Source organism: Xenopus tropicalis, chromosome 6, assembly GCF_000004195.4.
Source record: "Xenopus tropicalis strain Nigerian chromosome 6, UCB_Xtro_10.0, whole genome shotgun sequence".
Lineage (NCBI taxonomy): Eukaryota > Metazoa > Chordata > Amphibia > Anura > Pipidae > Xenopus > Xenopus tropicalis.
The window spans coordinates 113,104,131-113,129,498 of record NC_030682.2 but is presented as its reverse complement, the minus strand read 5'-3'; the positions used below and the strand labels follow the sequence as shown (position 1 = coordinate 113,129,498).

General features: G+C 38.5%; 1 protein-coding gene across 3 annotated transcripts in view; it reads right to left on the bottom strand.

Annotated features, from left to right (window-relative positions):
• The window catches only part of spidr (scaffold protein involved in DNA repair), a 173,644-nt gene that overhangs the window by 9,499 nt on the left and 138,777 nt on the right, over positions 1–25,368 (bottom strand). For all 3 annotated transcript variants that reach the window (XM_018094534.2, XM_031903218.1, NM_001142908.1), the window contains 4 exon segments: positions 19,972–20,133; positions 14,213–14,297; positions 8,659–8,796; positions 7,051–7,110 (listed from right to left, as the gene is read on the bottom strand). In XM_018094534.2, the coding sequence (XP_017950023.2) occupies positions 7,051–7,110; positions 8,659–8,796; positions 14,213–14,297; positions 19,972–20,133 (445 nt within the window).

Genomic DNA, 25,368 nt, shown 5'->3' with positions numbered 1-25,368 from the left:
CACTATAGATATCAGTTGGTTCAGGAATAAGGCAGGTTTTAAAATTTAATCTCAAGAACTGTGGCTCCTCTTCATTTCCTCATCTAAAAATGCAGCACCATGCGTTGACCAACAAGATGTATTGCAGATAAGGACATGAAGAGGAGCTGCAGCTCGAGCAGTGACAATTATAATCAGAAAAATGTAAATACTTTCTGTACTTTCAGTACAATGAGAGGTGTTACAAGTAGCCCCCAATCCATAATTTCCTTCCATGGAGAAACACATTTAAAAAAAAAAAAACCCACAAACTTAATGTGGCCATACAGTGGTTGATAAAAGCTGCAAAAGATCCGATTCAGAAGTTTATCAGTCAAGGAATGGGGCCCTCAGGCAGGCCTACCCAACTGATATCTGGCTGAAAATGTTTGGCCTGTATCCCATCCATGTGACCCTCGAGCCAAACCTCAAGGTGGGCGTGTCAGGGAAAGATCCACTCATCTGATTCCCATACAAAACAAGCACATCTTTCTATGTATGGGCACCTTTACGTTTAACTGGGTGTGGGAATTACAGCAAAGTACAGCATAAAGTACTAACCAAATGTTTGTGTGGCAATTAAAGCAATATGAAATATAAAGTCAGTTTTTTTTAATTATCAAAAACACAAATTGAGTGAAAAAGTCAGAAAGCTATTTCTTCAGCCGAAGGCTGACATCATACAGTTTGATCGACAGACATGCAAATCAAAATGTGACACTTATGGGGCTGTGTAAAAAATGGCAACAAAATCAAATCAAAATGTGACACTTATGGGGCTGTGTAAAAAATGGCAACAAAATCAAATCAAAATGTGACACTTATGGGGCTGTGTAAAAAATGGCAACAAAATCAAATCAAAATGTGACGCTTATGGGGCTGTGTAAAAAATGGCAACAAAATCAAATCAAAATGTGACACTTATGGTGTTTTGTAAAAAATGGCAACAAAATTTGGATGGCATAAACTCTGGTGTTCGGACAGCAAAATTTGCCATTTATTTTACACACAGTCACATGGCTGTGGCACCCTGGGAATTGAAGAATATCGCAAACCCCTATGTAAAATTTCTAAATTAAATATAAAAAAAATCTGTTTGTGTTCTTGAAAAGTGGATTTTAATGCAAGATTCTGCTGGAGAAGCTCAATTAACTCACATGTTTTTAAAAAAAGTCCCCATGACAGTATTCCTTTAAACAGCACATTGTATACTTAGAGATGAATGACATCGTCCCTACTAATATTTAAACTATTCAGGGAGGTAAAGGAATTTATTGCCACTTTAAAATCAATGTTCTGCAAAAAGCGAACAATAAGCATAGAACAGCAATGTTTATTTAAGCATTTACACTTCCTAAAAATATGCACAGGTATGAAGTGTGCTATTCTGGGGCTTCTGATGCACCGAGCCCTCAACCATCCTACTAGTACGTTAGTTAGTAGGAAATTACTAATCAGCCCATAAGTTTCATGCAGGATAATGTGATGAGTTGGACAAAAAGTATCATGGAATAAAAAAAGAGAGCACAACAAGTTTATCCTGTATGTGTAAACGTATTTCCTATTATGTAGTATTTACAGTTCAGTTTCAGAAATGTAAAAATGTCTGGTGCTCAGTGCAAAGACCAGCAACCCTGGGGGTGCAAGTGTTCAGTCAGTGAGAACTAGTCACTAGATATAAGTATACTTTATTGGTGGTATTAATCCTTTAATCTCTCATTCATGTGTTATGATTCACTGAAACCTCGATTTTACATACCCTGATTTAAAGTTTTCCTTCATTTTACACTGTTTTTTGTGGTCCCACCAATATATAATTCATATTGCATTTCCCTGGATTTACACCATTTTTTCTGGTACAGGTATAGGATCCGTTATCCGGAAACCAGTTATCCAGAAAGCTCCAAATTAGGGAAAGCCCGTCTCCCATTGACTCCATTTTAATCAAATTATTTAGATTTTTAAAAAAGATTTCCTTTTTCTCTGTAATAATAAAACAGCACATTTTACTTGATCCCAACTAAGGTATAATCAATCCTTATTGGATGCAAAACAATCCTATTGGTTTTAGTTAATTTTTTATTGATTTTTTAGTAGACTTAAGGTATGAAGATCCAAAAAACGGAAAACCCTTGGTCCCGAGCAATCTGGATAATGGGTCCTATACTTGTACCATGAAAAACAACTGGTTTAAATGATTCACCTGTTTTACAAGTAGTGATTTACATAGACTTCTATATAATGGCATTTTACGATGTTTTGCTGGGCTAGAGGACTGTAGGTGTAAGCAACAAAACATACTGTGTAAGATCACCACAAAGGGAATATATCTGCCTCCACCCATAAAACGGTGCCTCTGTATCCATTTGTTCCCAAGTAGATGATCAAAACCTATCACAAATGAGAATGCTGCTTACCAGCACTACATCACACATCTTGATGTTATTTTACAGATCCTGTTTTTCTTCTGTAACCCTTGTTTGTCCAGTTATTCTCAGACCTCTCTTTGTTTTATTGTAAAGCACTACGTCACTTGCTGGTGCTAAACAAATAAATGATGCGGATCGTTCATGATATGGAGATTGTTGTGTAATTTTGGTCATGATAATGCAGTGTACCCAAACATGATAAAAAAGAACACAATGCACTTTGGCCAATCTAAAATATAATAACTATGTTTATATCTTCCAGTGCCAGTTGCAGAAAAGGTATGTGTCACTTGCCCCTACTTTTTCCTAAATGTGTGTGTGCGCGTTATTATTATTTTTTGTGTGTGTGTGTACAAACATGTTATTTTTACACAAAATTCTTCCCTTCAAACACTTCCTTTAGTTTTCATACAAACTATTGTGTAAGGGTGAGGGACAGGCGGTAAGGATATGCAAACTTCTCTTATTTACATTGAATATTTCATACTTTGCAACTTTTAAAATGTAATTGTTAAGTCCTCTTTTATATGAATAAATTCACATTATTTCATCACAAGGAAATAACAGACTAATTACTTATTTGGTACCCATGAACAAAAGAACTCTTAAAGCAATAATATAACTTTTTTTATGCATTCCGCCACAAGGAAACATGTTAACGGAGCCTATTCTTTTCTATGTAGCTTGTACTCATGGGGCCAAGATAAAGGCAGGTGAAACAACATGCACCAAACAAATGTAAACTGCCGCTGGTAAAATATGTTTACGGTAACTTGTATCCGTACAAAGTTGCTTTAAAACTTACTGCAGTTTAATATTTGCTTGTTAGTAGCACATAAAATACTGTTGTAAACCATAAGTTATAAATATACCTACAAGTTATGGGGGGTATTTATCAAAATCCAGAGTATGAGGAGGAGTAAAGACCCCACTGTTATCAAGAAATAAATCTTCTACTTAGAATCAAAAGAATTCTTTACTTATGTAACACTGGTATGGCATGTTTCTACTTATTTGCAGCTGGGAATGTTTAATAAATAAAATAACTATTTTATCCAGTTTAGAAAAGTACTAGCTTGCTTTAAGTATGGAATTCTAGTGACTGAGACACAAGATAGAAAGCAAACTTCAGTGTAGTTGCAATGGGTTGCACTAAGTCCTGTGTTTCCAGGGTGCCCTGCAGTGCCCAGTTGAACGTGTATCATCTGAGATACTGTATAATGCCATTTCCCCCCCGCACAGTGCAAGGTCTGATATTCATTACTGGTCTGTACTCAGCAGCAGATATCAAGCAGAAAAGCACTGGCTGCAAGGCAATGTAGCATATGGCAATGAGCCTTCCCACAATGACATACAGTGTCCTGGGGTGCTCTATTAGTGTACCATGTACATATGTGTGATGTTACTGGTGTTTAAAACCATAGTTGTATCAGACACTCCTAACAATATCTAGAAAAACTGGCCTACAGGACTAGGTGGCAACACTGTCAAATCTGATCCTAACTGGACTTCAAACTGCACCGCCGCAAACGGTATACCAAATTTTTCCATTGAATCCAATTTTTAAAAATATCTATACTAATAAGGCATAGTATACTGCAAAACAAAACGCCAATCGTGTGATTGCACAACCATCTATCACTGACACCATCTGATGGCAGAAATTTGCAATGCAAGACCACTCTGTCTCCTGGGGGATTAAGCCAGACTTAGCAAGTGTAAATTAGAGCGGAGTTAAGTAATTTGGTTTACTAGCGATATTCAAAACACTCATTGTACATATTTTTTTTTAACCTTTAAATCATTTTTATACTGAATCTACAATTTTCTGTTACATGATTATTACTACATCTAGTTACCTTAACTTAAAAAAAAAAAAAAAAAAAACATTGACACTAAGGTCACATTTACTAATCCACGAACGTCCGAAAAGTGTCCGAATGCACTTTTTTTGTAATGATCGGCACTTTGTGACTTTTTCGCGAATTGTCACGACTTTTTCGAGCTCTCAATACGAAATTTGCGACAATTCTCGAAAGTCATAATGGCAATGAAAAAGTCGCGACAATTCACAAAAGTTATAATGGCAACGAGAAAGTCGCGACAATTCTCGAAAGGCATAATGGCAATGAAAAAGTCGCGACAATTCACGAAATTTGTAATGGCTATGAAAAAGTCGCGACAATTCGCGCAAGTCGTAACGGTTACGAAAAAGTCGCGACAATTTACGGGAAAGTCGTAACGGCGACGAAAAAAAATCGCAAAAAATACGTGGATTAGTAAATCAGCCCCTAAATGTCTTTTTAGGGGCTGCAGAGAAAGAACTACTACTTAATGTTTTGATGGAAAGCTAGTCAGTTAGGCAGAGCCATGCCATGTATTGGCACCCGGGTTCATACTACTTCTCCCAGTGCCATGTCTAATCACCTGCACTCACCCCCAACCACCGCTCACTAACAAGCGTCTGCAGAACTGCACACTTGGCACATACCTCTGCTTCCTACGTTCAGCTCTGCCCTTGATTTTAAGTATGCATTAATAAGTCACCACAGGGTCCAAAGGTAACAACATAAACATACAAAATCCTGCTTCTGCATCTTACAAAAAGTAGATCTTCAACAGCTATGCTCCCTAAGTACAAGTGATAGCACTCCTGTGGGTTTCTCTGTGGGCATGCTGGTGAGAAAATAAAGTGCTAGACTTAAAGTCATCAATGCATGCAAGCCCTAATTAAATTATCCCCACTTCCCTTTTTAATACAATATCATACAAGCATGCACGTGTTTGGCTATAATCCAAGCATGCAGGTTGCTGTCCACACATGGGTGAATTTCATGTAGTTTCCAGAATATGCAATTTGCACTGATCCAAGGATCAGTCAATGGTTAAGCCAAGCCCATATGCGCCTGTGGTCAGTAAAGGTGGATGTAGCAATTTCAATCGTACCCACCTTCCACTGACGTTCAGGGCTGAATCGTCAGATATGAAAGTAGAAACAATAGAAATTCAACCTCCTTCTGCCGTTCAGGCCTGAATGTTCATCAGAATCTTTTAACCTGGGCAATTGACGCGTCATCCGATATTCGCAGCCTTCTGTTATATCGGTCGCCTCGTCGAGCCACCATACACATACCGTACGAAACAAGGTTTCGTATGATATCACCAGTGTGTATGGGCAGCTTAAATCATTCCTGGCCTTGGAGTGATGGGCAGCATCTAGTGCAACCCCAGGAGTGCCTGAGAAACTGACCTAGTTTAACAGCAGACTTGCTGCTGAAATTTGTTTCTAGTGAATGAAGTGTTTCTAGTGACTCAGCAGCTAAGACCAGAGTTAAGCAGCATCATAAGCAGTATCCATGAGTGCAATTAATTGTTGTACCTTATGTCCATTTGCCTTTCAACTGGTTGATAACACAATATGGTCAACTTGCCATCACTGACATGGAAAAGGGGTTGAAAAAAAAAAAGCCTATGTTTACAATCATCTGTAACAAATACAGAAACCCTATCATTTACGTTCCTTACCCTACATCAGTGGCTCAGGTGCAACATGTTGCTCCCAGGTGCTTATTTTTGAATTCCTGGCTTGGAAGCAAGTGTTGGTTGCATAAGAACCAGGTGTAATGCCAAACAGATCCTCCTGTAGACTGCCAGTCCACATAGGGGCTACCAAGTAGCCAATCGCAGCCCTTATTTGGAGACATTAACCCAGAATTTGTGGTATACTATCTACTTTTAATGACTGTATTTAGGAGTCATACTAGAACACTGCCAGGTTTACGTAGGTTTTAGAGTATTTCAGGATAGCACTGAAGTCTGCAACAGCTTGTTAAGTCCTGCCAGCACAGCAAGTTGGAAATATAAATATGTTCTGCAAACTCAACACATTTTCAAAGACATGTTATAGAAAAGCGTCTTTTATGAGTTGCAAAAGCATAACCTGGAGCACAGCTAATCAGTGAGGGTCATCCTAATACAACGGCTCCAACTAGCGAGACAGGAAATAAGATCCGAATCCAGACTAGGAAAATGTTAGATAACACACAGCCGAGAGAATGTCAGACATCAACCAGCCAGCCTCTTCCTTCAGTGTCTCCATGCACAGACAGAAGCAGTCTCATTTAGCAAAAGACTGGTAATATCATTACTAGGAACTCTTCCCATTAACATGGTTTTACAAATGTGGCTTCAAAAGGGTTTTTGGTGCGCAAAAGAATACATGTTTTGACCTGATTGGAGGTTTTCCAAATGGGTGCATGTTTATCCTTGCACTTGAAGTTATGGAAGTGGAAGGGCCTGGCTTTCGAGCCCCTTTATAATCTTTTATTATAAAGATTATAAGATTAGAATATTGCGATGGCAATATGATGTGTATACTATATGAAAGCTTGGCAGCATATCTTAAATAATGAATGCATTTTGATAATAAAAATAATAATAACATTTATATATATATATATATATATATATATATATATATATATATATATACACACCACCTTATTTGAATGTTTTCACACATGATAAAAGAGTAAGTCAGTCGTCCCTTTATACAGAATTTTAAAAGACTTTGTGGCTGGATCCCATTCGCATCGGTCCTTACCTCAGGCCTTATGTAGATTACTGTTCCACAAAAGCTACAACGTTGACTTGGACCAACAATCTAAAATGTAAGAACCCAAAATTAAAGCAACATTACAATGCATAATATAAATGTAAAATTATCTCAATTTTAAAAGAGAACAAAGCTCCCTTGATGATTCTTTACCCCCCTGCAAAGGGATCCCTCCTAAACTGCATGCAATGCTTCCCAATCAACTGCTCCCTTGCCCCATACCTTGGCTAAGAAAGCAGAGTAGTGCAATGGTATTGGTGGCCACTATGTCTGGCCGCATCATGTCTGGCACACAGGGTCCTGACTCTGACTGCCACCAGGAGCATACACATGCAAAACTAGGACTGGATTAGCTCCCATAGCACATGCTCCTTCTTGGCAATGATTGGTTGGTAGCTTGCACACCAGACAAGGGCAGAAATGGCAGCCAATAACTCCACTGCACAACTCCGCGTTCCCAATCCAGGTACTGGGCAATGGGTAGCTGATGGGGAGCATTAAAAATGTAACATTTAAATAAATCGCCAAAGATAGGTTCTGTTCTTCTTTATTCCTCTGAAGTTGAGCAAAGTTCTCTCCTGCAGGCAACATCACGCAACTTTGGAAAAACAAAGTGATGCACAGGCCTTTGCAAAGGCGGTTTTCTTATTTGCTTGTGGGAAGGATTTTCTGTGGCGATTAGCCTTAAATTGTTTGTCCAACAGTGTTTACAGCAATAGGAATAAACAATGTAAAAATTCATCCAGGTGTTGTATTTCCAAGCAATTTTCAGGGCAGTGCTGCAACATGTTTATATTTATTTATCATTCTGCATGTTCGAGGGTTGGATTATATAGAGATTATGAGGTCAAACATATATGTATATTGAGCGCTTGAACAGACTAGGAGGGTAATACTAAACTAGCTGCCATCTAGCTGGACAACCTTGTTTCGTGGCAATCATTTTTAGAATAAAAATAACAAAAAAGTTATATAACGGGATGTCTTAATTGGCTCAATAAAAGTATCTCTTAACATTTTGAGAAAGCTAGTAAAAAAAAATCATCTGAACTTTTATTTAGTCAATAAAAGGTTTTTCATTTCAAAACTAACTTTTTTTGACTGGCTAACAAACAACTACACTGAGAAAGTTGAAGAATGAAACCTTGAATTGAACATAGCAAGGACACAGATGAGCTAAGCAGATATGATTTGCTAGTACCACCTTGAAAAACAACAGGCTTACATTTAGATATTTATACAATACTAGTATACACCCAATTTAATGTATAAATAGTGCAAAGTTTTCTGCTGGTCTAGACCTGGGCACATCTAACATTTATTACATTTGGTATGGGGATATCTCTGTGTAGGAATAGTCATATTATTTTTAAGTTCCCAGTCAGAATTACATAAAGCTGCCTTTATAAAGAAATGCAGTATGTCACAAAGTGCTCTTACTAGGGGTACTGGGATTTACATGGATGCATTGTGTGAGGGGAGGAACTGCCAAGCAGCTAATTTCAGAGAGGGGCAGTGGCTATGGAATGGGAGTTGGTTCCCAGCATTCGGGGACACATGGTAACTTCAAAGCAGGAGCCATGAACACACAATCACCTGATGGATATCTCTCAAAGTGTAAACTGCAGGTGGCAGGTATAAGTCTGGGGTTTCTTCTGCCTCATCATCTTCAATTTCCTCTGCATGCACAGCTAGAACATAGCAGAAGCTGGGAACTGGAAGGTTGTTTTGGACCTGTAAAATAATAAATATATTTTCCTTTAAAATACTACAAACAATTATGTAACTGTTTAAACTAAACTAAAAATTATTTAGTTATGCTCGTCCCTCATTGTCTCTGCCTTCACAGTAAAACAATTTTGTCAGAATTTTTGGTGCCCTCTGTGACCACTTTGTGTTGATTTACATTCACCAGTATTAGATGTAGTGTCAGAGAGAGGGGCACTTTCACCCATATTGTTTTACACTGAATGGCAGTGATGATAAAAATACCTTGTTTGCCATTATCCATAAGGAAACATTCCAGGTTTAAGGGGATTTTGTAACCTGACAATCTAATACAGCGTTTTTCAACCACTGTTCCGCGGCACACTAGTGTGCCGCGAGATGTTGCCTGGTGTGCCGTAGGCAGGGCACCAATGTACTAGGGGGGCACTGCTCTTGGCACCAATGTACTAGGGGGGCACTGCTGCTGGGCACCAATGTACTAGGGGGGCACTGCTGCTGGGCACAGAGTTAAATTTTTTAACATTTTCTAATGGTGGTGTGCCTCGTGATTTTTTTCATGAAACAAGTGTGCCTTTGCCCAAAAAAGGTTGAAAAACACTAATCTAATATAAAGTATCCAGGCAACTCTTTTAGTTAGTTGATTTGGGTATTTAAACCACACCCACAACTGACAACCAACTACGCAGCCATATTTTCAGCTCAGTGACTGATTATCACATTTTGATGCATTGGTTTTAGAGCTCCCATGTACAAGCAATCTGTATTATATCACAACATTTATATTCTATATATAGAGTATATTGTGAGTGGGCCCCTAAGCTCAGGTAAGTGACAGCAGCACAGAGCATGTGCAATGAATCAGCAGAAAAGAAGATGGGGAGATACTGGGGCATCTTTTGAGGCACAGATCTTCCCTGCTAAGGGGCTTTGGGTGTCTTGGGCTGGTACAAAAGCCCTTCTTTAGTTAAATTATATCAATAAATACAATTGATAAATAATATTAACTTAAAAATCAAATTAAAATTTTTACATCCGTTTATGACTATTATTCCACCACAAAACTCGGCATATTAATGAAAAAGTATTCGTAACGTAGAACTACACTAACCACAAATTTAATCTGGACAATGCCTTCCAAATTCTTGAAAATATATTATTATTCTTTATATAGCTCTGACATGTTACATGCTGCTTTAAGTTAAAATAGACGATTTTTTTTTCATGCTAACTATTGCAGATCTACCTTATTGTAATGCTATATGGGCAAGGTTCAAAATACTTTTTGATAACAGACCCGTGCAATGGTGGCACAATATGACTAAACCTACCAGATTATAAAATCAGGGTGTCCAGATTATGGAATGCTCATTTTAAATTGACATCTGATATTATTCTTCTGAAATACAAAGGGAAGGATATCTATACTTCCAACTTTGGTGTTCGAAGCAAAAACAGAAACTTTAGGTCCTTGGGTCAAGAGTCACCCTTAGCCCTTGGCTCTCTTCTGGTTTGGGGATGAAGGCTCTAGATGTAATCTCACACACACTGTAAAAGCATGGGGTGTGTTTACTAAGATTGGAGATAAATATCACCAGTGATGATGCCCATAGCAGCCAATCAGATTAGATTTGAGGGAAACCTACAAGTTAGAAATCAAAGGCAAAGATCTGATTACTACAGGCAACATCCCCGGTGATATTTATCGCCAATCTTAGTTAACATGCCCCCATGTCTACATCAAAAAATTAGCAAGCAATTACATTTAGCCTTCCAGCATCAATATGCAGAATACATCAAAACAAACCACATTGGGGACTGTTTGTGGTGAGGGCAATATGGCATGCTCTGATTAATAAGTGACCTTGTCTGAATACTACAGCTGTGTTCCCCGTAATGACCCTACTTAGTTTAACAGTGAGCAGGGAAATATTTCAAGACAACAACACTGTGCCGAGACAGTTACAGCTTTTCTCAACATGTGAACAGCATTATACATCTCTTTCTTAGAGCAAAACCCAGTGGGACAAATGGGAACTGTGCTTAAAGGGTAAACAATGCACCTAAAAACTGCAGACAAAAACTACTAATACTATTGTATGTATCAATTAGATCTACTGCACAGGAATCTAACGGATGACACAGTGTCTTAGGGCTGTATAAAAACTCCAGTAGCCACTTAATAATCCAGTCATCCCTTCTGTAAATTTTGTCGTTTTAACTATGAAAAATTTTAAGTATGGGAACATCACACTCCTGAGGGTTAGCTGTTTCTACAAGTATCTCCTCTAGATACAGCAATACAACATGGGATGATTACGCTATGAACTTTGATTTTAATATATATACAGGTATGGGACCCATTATCCAGAATGCTCGGGACCTGGAGTATACCAGATAAGGTGTCTTTCTGTAATTCAGATCTCCTACCTTAAGTCTGCTAACAAAAAATTATTTGAACAGTAATTAAACCCAATAGGTTTGTTTCGGCTCAAATAAGGATTAACTATATGTTAGTTGGGATCTTGTACTATTTTATTATTACGGAAAAAAAGGAAACCATTTTTAAAAATGTGAATTATTTGATTAAAATTGAGTCTGTGGTAGACGGCCTTTCTGTAATTCGGAGCTTTCTGGATAATAGGTTTCCAGGTAAGGGGTCCAAAAACATTTGAAGTTTTGCTGAAATTTGTGATCTGCTCTAGCTCACACATTTTAAACATAGTGAAACACAATGAGAAGGTACTGATTCATTTTATATACTAAGGGATTACAATAAAAAGCCATCTCATTATTAGGGCTCTAGAGCTCTAGAGGGCCTCGGTGGCCCAGACCCGACCCTTGCCGGCGCTCCCCCTGCCTGACCGTTTCCCCCCCCGAAGCGTTAAATTTACGCACTTGGGGGAGAACTTTGGGTGGGGGGCCCATGCAGGGCCCCTGGGGCGGGAGCCCCAGTGGGCCCTTCACCCCCCAGTCCGACCCTGGGCATGTACAACAATAACCCTGCTTAAAAAAAGGTCCAACTAATCTTATGTCTACTAATATTGGACTAGAAGAGTTTTTAAATGTACGCTCGATACTAATAAAGGAGGTGTTTACCCTGGAATTCAGTATGTCCAATTCTTAGCAACTGTTAAACTGGTCTTCATTTTTTATTTGTAATGGTTTTTTTAATTATAACTTTTGATTCTGAAAGTTCTCTATTTAACCAAAAAGCCACATTGTTTTCCACACTAATCAAAGCCAACACTCCATCTAAATACCACGGATGAAGCATCTTAGCTACTGCCATTACACAGTAAATTTAGGAAAGAATACTATCGATTCCTGTTGTTGTATTCTAAATTAACAAAGATGTTTATCTGATCCATCCTTTTTATCTACTGCAATGTCAGTTGATAGCACAGAAAGAACAAGATGTTCACCAACCAGAAGATATTTAAATATTTATATTTGGGGGGGGGGGGGATGTTGACAGGATAGATCTAACAACAAAAAAGCATTCGGATGAGTTCAGAAAAATAATATACTGAAATGCATGAATGTTTCAGGGCATGAAATCATCTCCATACTACACTGCTAATCAATACCTTACAGCATTCTTCTTTCATGACCACAGCATGATCTATAAATGAACTCCTATATGTGGTATAAACTTCGGGAGTTAATTAAAGTCTGGTACATTAAATTAATTTGGATTAATGGAAACAGCTGTGGGGTCATTCATTCTTCTTCTTTGTACAAATAATTGATCGAAGTATGCAAAAATCTGTTTGTCCGCAGGCAAGCTATAGTCTCTTCCAAATATTTAGGCAAACATTCATCTTAAGGAATTTAAGGAAAGATACATTCATATCAAGGAATGCAAGCAGGAAACAAAGGCCCTGGCTTAAACATTAAACCCAACAGTTTCCCTCTCTTCTTTTCTTGCCTATTAATTGCTATATTCCCCAAAAACCAGATACTTGAGCATTAGCATTTGTAAGATACCAGAATTAAACTATGGAGCATGTAAGTGGAAACCAAAACCACAGAACATGTTTAGATGAAGGACAGCATCTGCAAATTTAGATTTGGCTAGCCTTCAATAACACAAAGGCAAGTCAGTGGTGTGTTGAGCACACAAGGACTTGGCTTTTAGCGGATTTACAAACAAGCCACTAATGAAATTTGGCCAATATAAACATATTAATTGCTAGCTAAAATAGATAAACAATTAATTATTCCATGAGTCAATGTAGCTAGAAAGTTCTTACAACACCCATGGGGCAGATTTACCAAAGCGTACGCGTTATTTCTATCTCACCAGAAAGAAATATTGGATTGGGTTTCCTGCATTTTCAGAGGGGAGCCTATACAAACAGAGCTCATCACATGATAAGGAATATGAGCCACCTTTTGTTGATCACAGGCAGGTAACACTTCTGATGTTTACAAGTACAGGTATGGTATCCGTTATCCATAAAGCTCCAAATTACGCAAAGGCCATCTCCAATAGGATTCATTATGATAAAATAATTCTTATTTTTAAAAATGATTTCCTTGTACTTGATCCCAACTAAGTTATAACTAATCCTTATTGGAGGCAAAACAATCCTATTGGGTTTATTTATTGTTGAAATTATTTTTAGCAGACTTAAGGTATGGAGATCCAAATTACGGAAAGATCCCTTACCCAGAGAATCCCAGGTTCCGAGCTTCGGGATAACAGATCCAATATCTGTACTGACAGCAGTGCACAAACACTGTCACAAGCATATTTTTCCCAGACAAAATAAGTACACAATATGAGAAAGCCAACTGGGGCTCTACCATACCCCTACATGCCCCTTTTTTGTGGGACATTTTCCTGTAGACCTGGTAAAAGTTAAAAGTTTACCAGACAAGGTTAGAGAAGATAAGAAGCTCACTTGGGCAATAGGGAAGATTGTTTTAAAGTAGCAGGGAAGAAATATGTTTGTACAATTCATTTATACTGTTGCTATACAATTTTTAATCTATAGATGCAGCAATAATATACTGAACACTAGCGCACCAAAATGTTACCTTGTTAAACTTTTAGCTGAAAAGAAATGGCTGTTATAATAGTGATTCAATACACAGCCACAAGGTAGCCAATAAGGTGGACAAAAACACATGATGCAGAGCATATCCCCCAAACTGCCATGTCTGCGACCGCAAAATTTACAATGTGGAGGGCCAACAGCGACCTTATGTGATGTGAAATTTTATAATATATTTATATAACAGGTCATCTTCCTAAAGATTTGGCTGGCACTAAAACAGCCATAGATTTTGCGTAGCTGTATTGCAGCAGACCAACTAAAGCAACATTTCTTTATTTTATATATATATATATATATATATATATATATATTTTTTTTTTTTTATTTTTTAAATTTTTTTTACATTTCCAGTTAATCACCTGCTGATCTTGGCTTTGCCCATGAACTTTAATTGGCACCAAAGGAGGCCACAAGCTGTCAATTAAACTGAAGAGTCCGGGCGCTCTGCAAGAAAAACGAGATAGTTACAAAACATGCATGTTATGCTACAACTATAAACCTTAAAGTGAATTCAAACATCACAACAACTGCTGATTCATTTTATACTGTATATATGTGTGTAGGACACTTGAAGACCCCACAGAGATTTGTGACCATAGGAAAGCACAAGTGTGCAATTATAGAAGATTAGAGTAGTTAGTGTGCCTTTAAAGCCTTGTTTGTACATAGGCATATTCATCAGCAAACCCCTCCAACCACTGATCAGGTTACATGAAACTACACTGTTAGTTATATTTGAGGACTAGACTTGGGAACCCCTGGCATAAAAGGATTACATTTTCTTCTTTCTAATTTTATTATAACATGAATAAGGGCCAAACTGTGTGCCAGCCTGGAAATATAAAACTAACAATGCTATGCAGGTTGTTATCCCGCTGTGCAGTGAGTGGATTTCAATCCAGACTCCAGGCTTTCTAAGGTTACTTCACACTATGTGACACGGTATGTAAATTAGCCATGTGCTATTCTGTACTTTCGCTTGGCTTTGTTTCATTTACTAGCAAGGGCTGTGATGAAGGCAGCAGCTTATAAATGATGGCTACAGACCTTATGCAAGTGACAATAAATATAGTATTATGGCATAAAAAGCTAAGATATAATTATTGGTTATGTCTCTCTATATATAAAAATTAATTTCCTTGCAAAGGTGAAAATATTATTTAAGTTATTTATTAAGTGTTGGAAAAAATTGTTTTCAGGACAAAAAATAAAGTGGGTGGTGGGTCCAGGAAAACAGTAGGTTTAGTTCCAGTTTAGAGTAAGGGATTATGCAGGTTCCCTAGTGGCGGGTCAGGATCGGGTTGCAGATCCATGGCTCGCACATCACTAATCCACACATTAGTCAGCTTTTAGAGGCCTTTTTTATTTAGTGCATATAACTGGGCATGGTAGGGGTACCTCCTGGCTGCATCACTGGCACTGGCTGCAAGGAAGTGATGTTAACCCCATAACAACAATGGAAGAGATCAACCAAATGTAAAACAAAAATAACCTGCAAAAGGTAAAAACAGAAAATACAAAGCAATGACATGTAAGCTACACATGTTACACATGTTCCAGTTCAACTGAGTTTAGCAAACTCAGGAATAATCACCTGCTTTAAGTTTCTAAGATATCAATTGTGACAACATTAAACGTGTCATTTTAGACATCAGTGACTGTTTTGCAGCATAATTCATCCCCCTCTTGAATTTCTGAAATACTGGTTATCTGGTCTAACATACATTGTTTGGTTTCACATTGGTTTCTACATATTTATATTTTGTTAGTAATTAAATTGTTTAATTAAGGACAGAAGCCAAAAACCTTTTTAAAAGTGCAATGTGTTCCCAAAAGGAATTTGGAATAGGCTTGATTCTGGGCATAGGCCAATCAGTTTCTATTCGCAGAAATAATATACTAGGCAGAATATATCAGACGAAAACAAGTGCAGTTTCATCTTTATTTTTATACCAAATAAATGATAAACCTAAGGTTACCTCTTCCTTTATTACCTCAGGTTTTCCAAAAATAAGCAACACTGGTAAAGCACAGTTACTGAAGAGTACACTTAAGATGGTCAGATCAAAATACTTATCAGCTATTCCACTTGCTGTTCTGTTTTAGAAAGAGTTTTGTTGAGGCTTTTTTTTTTTTATACATTTGCCCTGAAGTACGCGAGTCCTTTAAACCTGTACCTTTTTCTGTTGGGCTAACAGCACTAGGTTCAATTTACAAAGACAGTAAAGCTGTTCTAAAGCACTAAGGTCTATTACAATGCAGGACAGTACTTAAAGGAAAACTACAACTTAACCAACAGATAGTTTATGTTATGTTTTTCCCGGTGTCCCGGCGGCCCACTCTGACCCTACATACTACTTAAAAAGTAAATTTTTAAGAAATTTTATTTAGATGAAGTAGGGTTTTACATACAGTATAAGTTTTTTTTCTTGCAGTATATATTTAGAGACCTCTATTACATAAGGTTGAAAAAAGACCAGAGTCCATCAAGTTCAACCCTTCCAAGTGAACCCAGCACATACATAAACCCATACTGACCTATCTATACACTCACATACGGACTCATACTGACCTGTCTATATACTCACATATGGACCCATACTGACCTATCTATCCACTCACATACAGACCCATACTGACCTATCTATCCACTCACATACAGACCCATACTGACCTATCTATCCACTCACATACAGACCCATACTGACCTATCTATCCACTCACATACATAAACCCATACTGACCTATCTATACACTCACATACATAAACCCATACTGACCTATCTATACACTCACATACATAAACCCATACGTTTTTACAATTGTTTTGGTGGAAAAGAAAATGTCCACACATACCCTGGTGTTCTGTGTGCAAAAAACACCATTTCACCAAAGTCTGCAATACTCCACAGTACAACAGTAGTGGGTTTGGTTGTCAGAGTTCTTAGACATGCCAGATGAATCAATTTAGGGTTAAGCCTAATATCACGTAATGCACTTTGTTTGTTGGTGAAGTAAATGTAGAGGATGCCGTGAGTGTACTGTACTTAGAAGCATCAATGGGATCAACTTTTTTAAACTGCACATGGGGCAGATTTCACACCAGAAAACATGTGTACCAAAATCTGACTCATGTACACAGAGGATCCCATTTCAACCGTGTTACTACACACACAGGGTGATATTGGGTGGGATCACCATCGTCCATATTGGCATGAAGAACATAATTTGACATTAGCCTTAAAGGAACAGTAACACCAAAAATGAAACTGCACTGTTGCCCTGCACTGGTAAAACTGGTGTGTTTGCTACAGTAACTATGTATAATATAAAGGAAAGGGTTGCTCTCAACGCAAGCCTTAACCAAAATGGCCTATGAATAAGTGCTCCTAACGCACGAAACGCGTCAGGCACTCTCTGTTTTTAAACATGATGAAATAAAGTTCGGATTTTAAACGGATCCCTGGTGTCTGGAAGGTGCTTGATGTCCTTTTTCTTCAGTGTTTGCTACAGTAACACTACTATAATTTATATAATAAGCTGCTGTGTAGCCACGGGGGCAGCCATTCAAGCTTGAAAAAAGGAGAAAAGGCACAGGTTACATAGCAGATAATAGATAAGTTCTGTAGAATACAATAGTGTTTTATCTGTTATCTGCTTGTGCCTTTTCTCCTTTGAATGGCTGCCTCCATGGCTACATAGCAGCTTATTTATATAAATTATAGTAGACTTTCTGAAGTAAACACACAACTTTTACCAGTGCAGGACAGCAGCACATTATATTTTAGTTACTTTTATACACTTTCATTATTTGATGTTACTGTCCCTTTAAATAGTGATGTCTATCTGTACACCATCTCCACATCTGGAAGAGTGATAAGCACTGTTGCCATGTAGTCTGAGGTCCCAGGGCACTGTCTACAAGAAGGTTGTATAATCTCATTGTACTTGCATGGGATTCCTCCCAAACTCCAAAAATAGTGACTATTTAGTGGGCTGGTGGGGGGCTGTTTGGCTGTTTGTGTACTTGAATTGCCAGGGCCTATTTTGAATGTCCAGACCTGATTTTGCACTCTAAGCTCCACTGAAGCAAAGATTGGTATGACTTATGTATGCTCTTTGTTACTTGCCACAGAATATGTTGGTGCTATAGTAAGAAGAACAACAATAATAAAATCTTTATAGAAGTAGATGGCCCATAGATCACATACATCACTTAAAGTACTGCAGCTTCACATTTATATAAACATACTGAGCTTTCTTTTTTTGGACAAGGCTACAAGATGTGTAATAATAATGTTATATATTTGATTATTTTATTTTCAGGGAGGGGGCAGAAAGTTAATAAAGCACAAAGTGCTTGAAAGAAGTTCTATGAAGCTGAAGGGGGAAAACTCCATATAAACATGATAAAGACTTGACTGAAATAATGAAAACTCTCTCTTCCGGTATGAAGGATATAGTAACATTTCAGTTGGTTTTTTCCACAATTTTTTTGTATCACCCATGGATCAATAAGTGTGTCCTAAAGGCCACTGATGGTGTTGAAATATATTCCAGTAAGTGACTAGCACAACTAAGCAAACTTGCACTAGTTTTGAAATACAAGCATTGAGAACTGTGCAACTATGGGGCTGTCACCCTGCACAACTCTTGAAAATATGACCTTCAGAATGGTTTTATAGATGTTGTTGAGGAGAAGAGGTCTGGGGAGAAGGGAGGGTTTTTATTTTATCCAAGTGGCCTGGGAATCAAACTGCCCAGAAAAAAGCATTGCTTGCCATAAATGTAACCCAGTAAGAACTTTAATTATGTACACAAGCAATAAAACTGATTTGTACTGTATTTCCTAAGGTGAATTTGCTAAACATCTCAGAGCTTGTCTATTTACTTGTGCTTGCTTGCAGTGAATTTTAAATCTAAAATGGTAAAAACAATATATGGCAGCAAAATAAAGGATACAATTCAATATTAAAAACAGTAACAAACAACAAACTGGTTGTTTCCCTTCCTGGAAAATGTTGCACCTGGTTTCATTTACCCATGTATTTGCCCTACTTTTTCTTATTTTGCATGCTATACTAGCTTGTGCCCACATAGGTAGTTTTAGTATTTTACTCACTAGGTCCAACACACACAGATATTATCGTATGAAATGATATTCAGTGCACGTATGGTGGATCAATGAGACCACTGCTAGCTTTGGATATCGGTCACCTCGTCGATCGGATGGGACAAAAGATTTCGATCAGGTGCCGTTAAAAGTGCCCTAGCAAAATCTTTATTTAGGGCTGAATCATCAGGTAGAGGTAGAATCCCTATTGTTTCGACCTCCACAGCTGATGATTCAGCCCTGAACATCAGTGGAGGGAACGAACAACCAACAGTCACAGGAAGGATCATAATTAGTACATGTATGGCCACCTTTAGGCAAGTGCTACTGTGGTGCAATAGTGCACTCCTCTTAATTTTTTAGTGTTGACCTTAGAACTACACTAAATATCTGAGATCCACATTCCCCAACTTACTAGCAAGTGTCACTGAAGTAGACTTCCACTCCGCAATTTACCCTGGCTGCCCTTGGTGTAAAGGCAAGGATGAAAAACAACGGTTTCCAGATAGGATCTGGTACTGAATGCTCTAATAAAGTGTTGTCCAACTGATTACATGTAGTGGGCTGATTAGTTCTCATATAGCATTTTCAAAGGCCAAATTAAATTAAAATGATGTCATACAAAGAAGTCTATGGAGGCCTTAAGCAGACTGGGGGCCATAAAAATACATTGGCCACATTTGCCTTGTAGGCCTCCAGTTGGATAGCTTTGCACTATGATATATAAAAGACATCAAGAACCCCAGACATAAAGCACAATAAAATTAGTGACAGTAGCACCTGTAGCACCGAGGCAATTATCTCATACAAACGGAATGCAAACTAAGCGCTGGTATATATATAAGACATCAAGAACCCCAGCCATAAAGCATGAAAATAATAGCGATAGCAGCATTTTTAAAAATATCTATATTTTTTTTTTTCAAACACTTTCAGTATTAACTGCAGTTTTAGGCACAAATACATATGTAATATTTCTATGTTACATAATCAAATAATTCTGACCTTCCTTTCGTAGTCCTTTGCAAGATCTTCATTCCAGTGAGACAGCAGGTTTTGCCTTCCCACCGTTTGCTATAGACATCAATGTGATCTACAGACAATTCTGCAGCCTGCAAATGGAGCTCACTGAACATCCCATAAGCATCTTGCACGAGGAGACATACACTACAAATTAAAAGTTAATTGATATTAGATATGTGTAAAGCAAACACTTAACAAAAAATTTAAGAAAAAAATATATATATAACAGGGTACCCCGACTAACACCCTTGTATTCTGGAATACACATATTAAAATACAGGTACGGGACTGGTTATCCAGAACGCTAATTTAAACATTAAGTAAAGCCAATAGGACCAGTTTGTGTCTTCAAAGAAACTGGGATTCTGGAGGAAAATGCTGCATGGGGGGGGGATAACAGCTCACTGCACTTTGCTCACTGCATAACAGAAAGTGAATGTGCCCTACTGTTTTATTATTATAGAAAAAGGAAATCATTATTATTTGATTCAAATGGAGTCTAGCCTTCCCATAATTCTGTGCTTTCTGGATAACAGGTTCAATACCTGTATTTCTAATAAAATGGAAAAGGTTTATATTTCTTTCTGCTTTTATCAATGCAATGCTAAGTGCTTTTTAGAATGTTCACATAAAGGAGGCAGTTCTTTTATCATCTATTTGTTAAAGGCAACTGAATTATTTTTTCAGTACTAACCAAACTGTGGTCTACAGGCTAAACAGTCAAAGAGTGCAAGAATTTAAATGCTTACAGTAACATACACTAGTAAAGTCCTAAGCACCCGCAGACAGAGAAACAAAATACCCTTTATGGGAAATGGCCATAAAACGGCAATGCTGAGCTTGTGACTCTTGTCTCATTATAAACGTGAAAAAACAAAACACAAATATGCAAAATACTGTTACCGTAATTCCTGAGAAGTAAACTCTGTGACCGATAAAGTATTATGAATCAACTGTAAAACCAATTTTCTAACTTTTTGAAAACATGTTAAAACATTTCCAAATGTCTATTGTACTGTTTATTTAGCCAGTGTAATATTGCAAGTTCTATTCTTAAGGTCCCCATACACGGGCCGATAGTAGCTGCCGTTATCGGTCCCTTGCACCGATTTGGCAGCTAATCGGCCCGTGTATGGGCACTCCCAACGGGCCTGCCCGACCAATACTTGAAATCAGCCAGCTCTCGATCGGGCAGGTTAGAAAATCTAGTCGGATCGGGGACCGCATCGGCTCGTTCATGCGGTCCCTGGACCGACTTTGCCTATACCCGTCATAATTTTTTTTTTTAAAGGTTATTTTTTAGTGGTTTTTATAACAATAACAATAGAATAGGAGGAAAGGATAGAAAGGGAAAGAAGAGAGAGATTGGAGAGTAAACAGTTATTGTGCTGTTGTGGCTGGTGGAGACCAGATATGTTCAAATTTTGCCGGACAGCCTCTGGCGAGGTAGGTAAGTTTGTACAGTTCCAATTGCGAATCGACCAAGTTAATCCATTTGCGAAGAGATGGAGGTGTCGGGCCCATCCAGTGTAGAGCGATGGTTTTTTTGGCATAAAAAAATTGCAGTCTCATTAGTAGTTTTGTATTCCTTCTGGGTACCAGTGTGTCTAGGGTGCCCAGTATGCAGGTGGCTGGATTGAGTACTTGCAGTAATTCCAGTTCTGTTCCCATGAATTCTGTGACCTTGCACCAGAATTTTTGTGCTTCAGGGCAGTCCCATATTAGGTGCAAAAAGTTGGCCATGTGAGCTTTGCATCTTGGGCAGTTAGAGGAGTCAGTTTTCCCCATATTATGTAGTTTTTGTGGGGTAAGGTAGGTCTGATGAATAATTTTAAACTGTATAAGTTTGTCTCTTGTGCTTATCAGGGGCTGATATAGATTGTCTATGATTTCTTCCCAATCATCGGGATTCAATTGTATCCCTGAGGTCTCCCACTTTAGCTTTACCCTAGGCCGTGGGTCATATCTCTTGTTTATTAAAAGCTTTTGGTGTTTGAGAGCAGTTTAGTTTTGCTTGGTTGCATTGTCAAGTGTTCTAGGTCTGAGTAATGCATTTGTGGCGGTTGTTGGAACTGTATTTCACAGAGGCGTATAATCTGTGCATATCTGAGGTCTGACAGGCCGGGTCGGGAAGCAATTTGTTGTAGCTGAGGTAATGTATGTAGTTCTCCACTAGAGTAGAGGTGGTCCATGGGTTTTATCCCTAATCTGGCCCATGATCCTGCTTCCGGGAAAGATGCAAAGTGCGTTAGATTGCTATTCCCCCATAGCGGGTCGGGGAGATTGCTCCTGCCTTGTTGGTTAACGGTATCATGGAGTCCCAGACTTTTTTTGTGGCGTCTATGACTGGTGGTAGTGGACTAATGTCTTTCCTTTTTCTATATAGAGCATTGTGTAGGCTTTCTACCGACGTGAAATAGAGAGCTTCTAAAATTGAAGCTGAGTTCTCGGGGTCAAACACTTTCCAGTTTGCTATGTGTATACATTTAGAAGCTAGATAGTAGAGCTCATAGTTAGTAGATGCTAGTCCTAATTGGTCTTGCGGGGCATTTAGAGTGTTTCTAGAGAGTGTTGGCGATTTGTTTCCCCAAATAAATGTGGACTGAGTGCAGTCAATTTCTAACAGGGTTTTTTTTGGTATGTGACAGGGTGTTGCTGAATTGGTACAGGAATTTAGGGAGGAAGATCATTTTACATATGTTGATTCTGCCTATTAATGTGAGTGGGAGCTTTGTCCAGAATTTGAGGGTATCCACAAATTTATTATGGAGCGGGTGTAAGTTATGTGTAAGAAATTGTGCTGGTTCTTTATGGATTGTTATCCCTAGGTATTTGAAGGTGTTAGCTATTTTGAGAGTACATTCTGGGTCTGCCATTAGCGGGACTTGGTCATCTAGAGGGAAGACGATAGATTTTTCCTAGTTAATTTGTAGGCCGGAGAATGTACTAAAGGATTTGATTATTTCTAAGACTAAGAATGTATCATCAGCGTACAGAGAGATTTTCTCTTCAACGTTTTTGTATATAAGTCCTTTGATTTGTTGGGAGTGCCTGATTTGAATTGCCATGGGCTCGATGGGCAAACAGTAGTGGGGAAAGAGGGCATCCTTGGCAGGTGCCTCAGGTGAGGTGAAATGGGGTGGATAGGATTCCATTCACCTTAACAATTGCTTTGGGTGCACCATACAAGAGTTTAAGCCATTTAACAAAGGAGGGGCCAAATCCCATTCTGGTAACTACCTCCCGTCATTATAATTTGATTGTTTGGCCCCAGGTCCAAACAATCGAATTACCTGGATTCTCCCGATATCGCCCACCCGTAGGTGGGGGATATCGGGAGAAGATCCGCTTGCTTGGTGACATCGCCAAGCGAGCGGATCTGCCAGTGTATGGGAACCTTAAGAATGCCAGGGATTAATGAGATTTGATTTTTTTATGCACACATATTCTAACCTGATTGGTTGAGCTATAATATTACTATGGCCAATAAAAGCTGACAACTTCAGACTGTTGGTGGGGCCATCCAAATGTACTGCCTAGCAGATATCTAGCCCAAATAGGACTGGCAGAAAATCCTGTCAGACAAGGAGTACATGGGTGCTTTTAGGCAGGCCTCTTACAATATGTCTCCTCAGGCCCCCACATTATGATGTGACTGCTGGGGCCCAAACAATCAGATCATTCTGATTTGGCCCAGCTTAGCAGTGGCCCAATTGAATAAAGATCTGCTTAATTTGCAACCTCGATATACAAGCAGTGTATGCTCATCTTTAATTTCCAAACCTATACTTCAGAAGCCGTTCTATACCTTGCCCTGAATCCTTTTTAATAGGTTCATAATAGGTCATACAGTCTGTATCGATATATAGAAGAATTTAACAGGGCAAACAAACTGACTAGTACATTAGTTGTGACTTTAGCTGTGCAGATGTGACATGGCGTTGTGTTTACCCAGTCTTCCAAGAATGGGCCCCAATGCTTTATGCAAGTTTGCCCTTTATTTATCACAGTCAAGCAAGGTTCACTGGGTCTGTGTCGATACTGCCTGTCCCTCAGGGGGTTTCTCTTATCTTGTTCTGAAGTGCTCTACCAGATAGAGCAAAACGACCCAGCACTACTGACACTCCCTTGTCTCAGTCAGCACATACAGGCACAGGCAGTGACTGCAAGCTTCCAGTCCAGCTACTTGTCATGTCAGGTTTTAAGGTGGAGTGCCGTAGCCCTTTTTAGCAGTGCACATGCTGCTGGGGTTGGAGCAATGCATTACGTGAAGCAATCGCTGCTCTTTTAAATCCAATTTCCCTCTCTCAATTTCCCAGTGTTGAACAAGTTCTATCTGACTTGCGATCTGAGCTGGAGTTACAGAACTGATATGATCATGTCTGTACAGGAATATCCCTGTGATGCTGCTCTGAAAGACATTTTGGCAAAATACATCTTGCTTCATTTTCAGTCACTAGCAGGCACCTACACAGAATTAAGAGTCAGTCTTGCTTGAGAGATATATATATATCCTTGAGAAAGGTCCTAATGAGGACCGAAACGTCCGTTTTAAACAATATATTTTCAATAAATTTTTGATAAAGCATTGAAGGGTGTGCTGGCCACGGATGATTATTATTTTCTGTATATACACAATTTTGGCTATGCACCCCGCAGAATATTGAGCCTTGGAGTGCGGACACCATTTGGATTGAAATATATATATATGTGTATATATATATATATATATATATATAGTATAATGCATATGGACAGGCACTCACGTATCAGTAGGTTCATATATATGTGTGTGTGTGTGTGTACATGTGCGTATATAAAAACATTGAAAAGATTGCTAAGCATTTGTTTTGCTTCCCTGGTTTTAATCCAGCAAGTCTCATGTTCCTATTAAATGATAAATATTTACATCTCTGTAAAGAGTCTGAAAGCAAGGATATTGCATAACCTGCTGGTGCAGAGTCACTGTGGTGGGATTAGAGAATGTACAAGGGGTTCCAAGGATTAAGGTTACTTATGTGAGCGTCAGCAGACAGAATATATATACAGACACATCGTGCCTCAATATAAATGGGCGCAGCAACATTAATATACATTCTTGCCATGGAAAGCATAGGAAGTGAGATTAAAACCAGAAGTTATCCATTCTGGCTTGACTGCTGTGTGGTTGGCAGGAGACCAGTGGATGACTCTGCTTTCTAGGCACTTTGTGAAGTCTAAGGGGCACATTTACTAACCCATGAACGGGCCGAATGCGTCCGATTGCGGTTTTTTCGTAATGATCGGTATTTTGCGATTTTTTCGGAAAATTGTCGCGACTTTTTCGTTACCAATACCATTTGCGCGAAAAAACGCGAGTTTTTCGTAGCCATTCCGAAA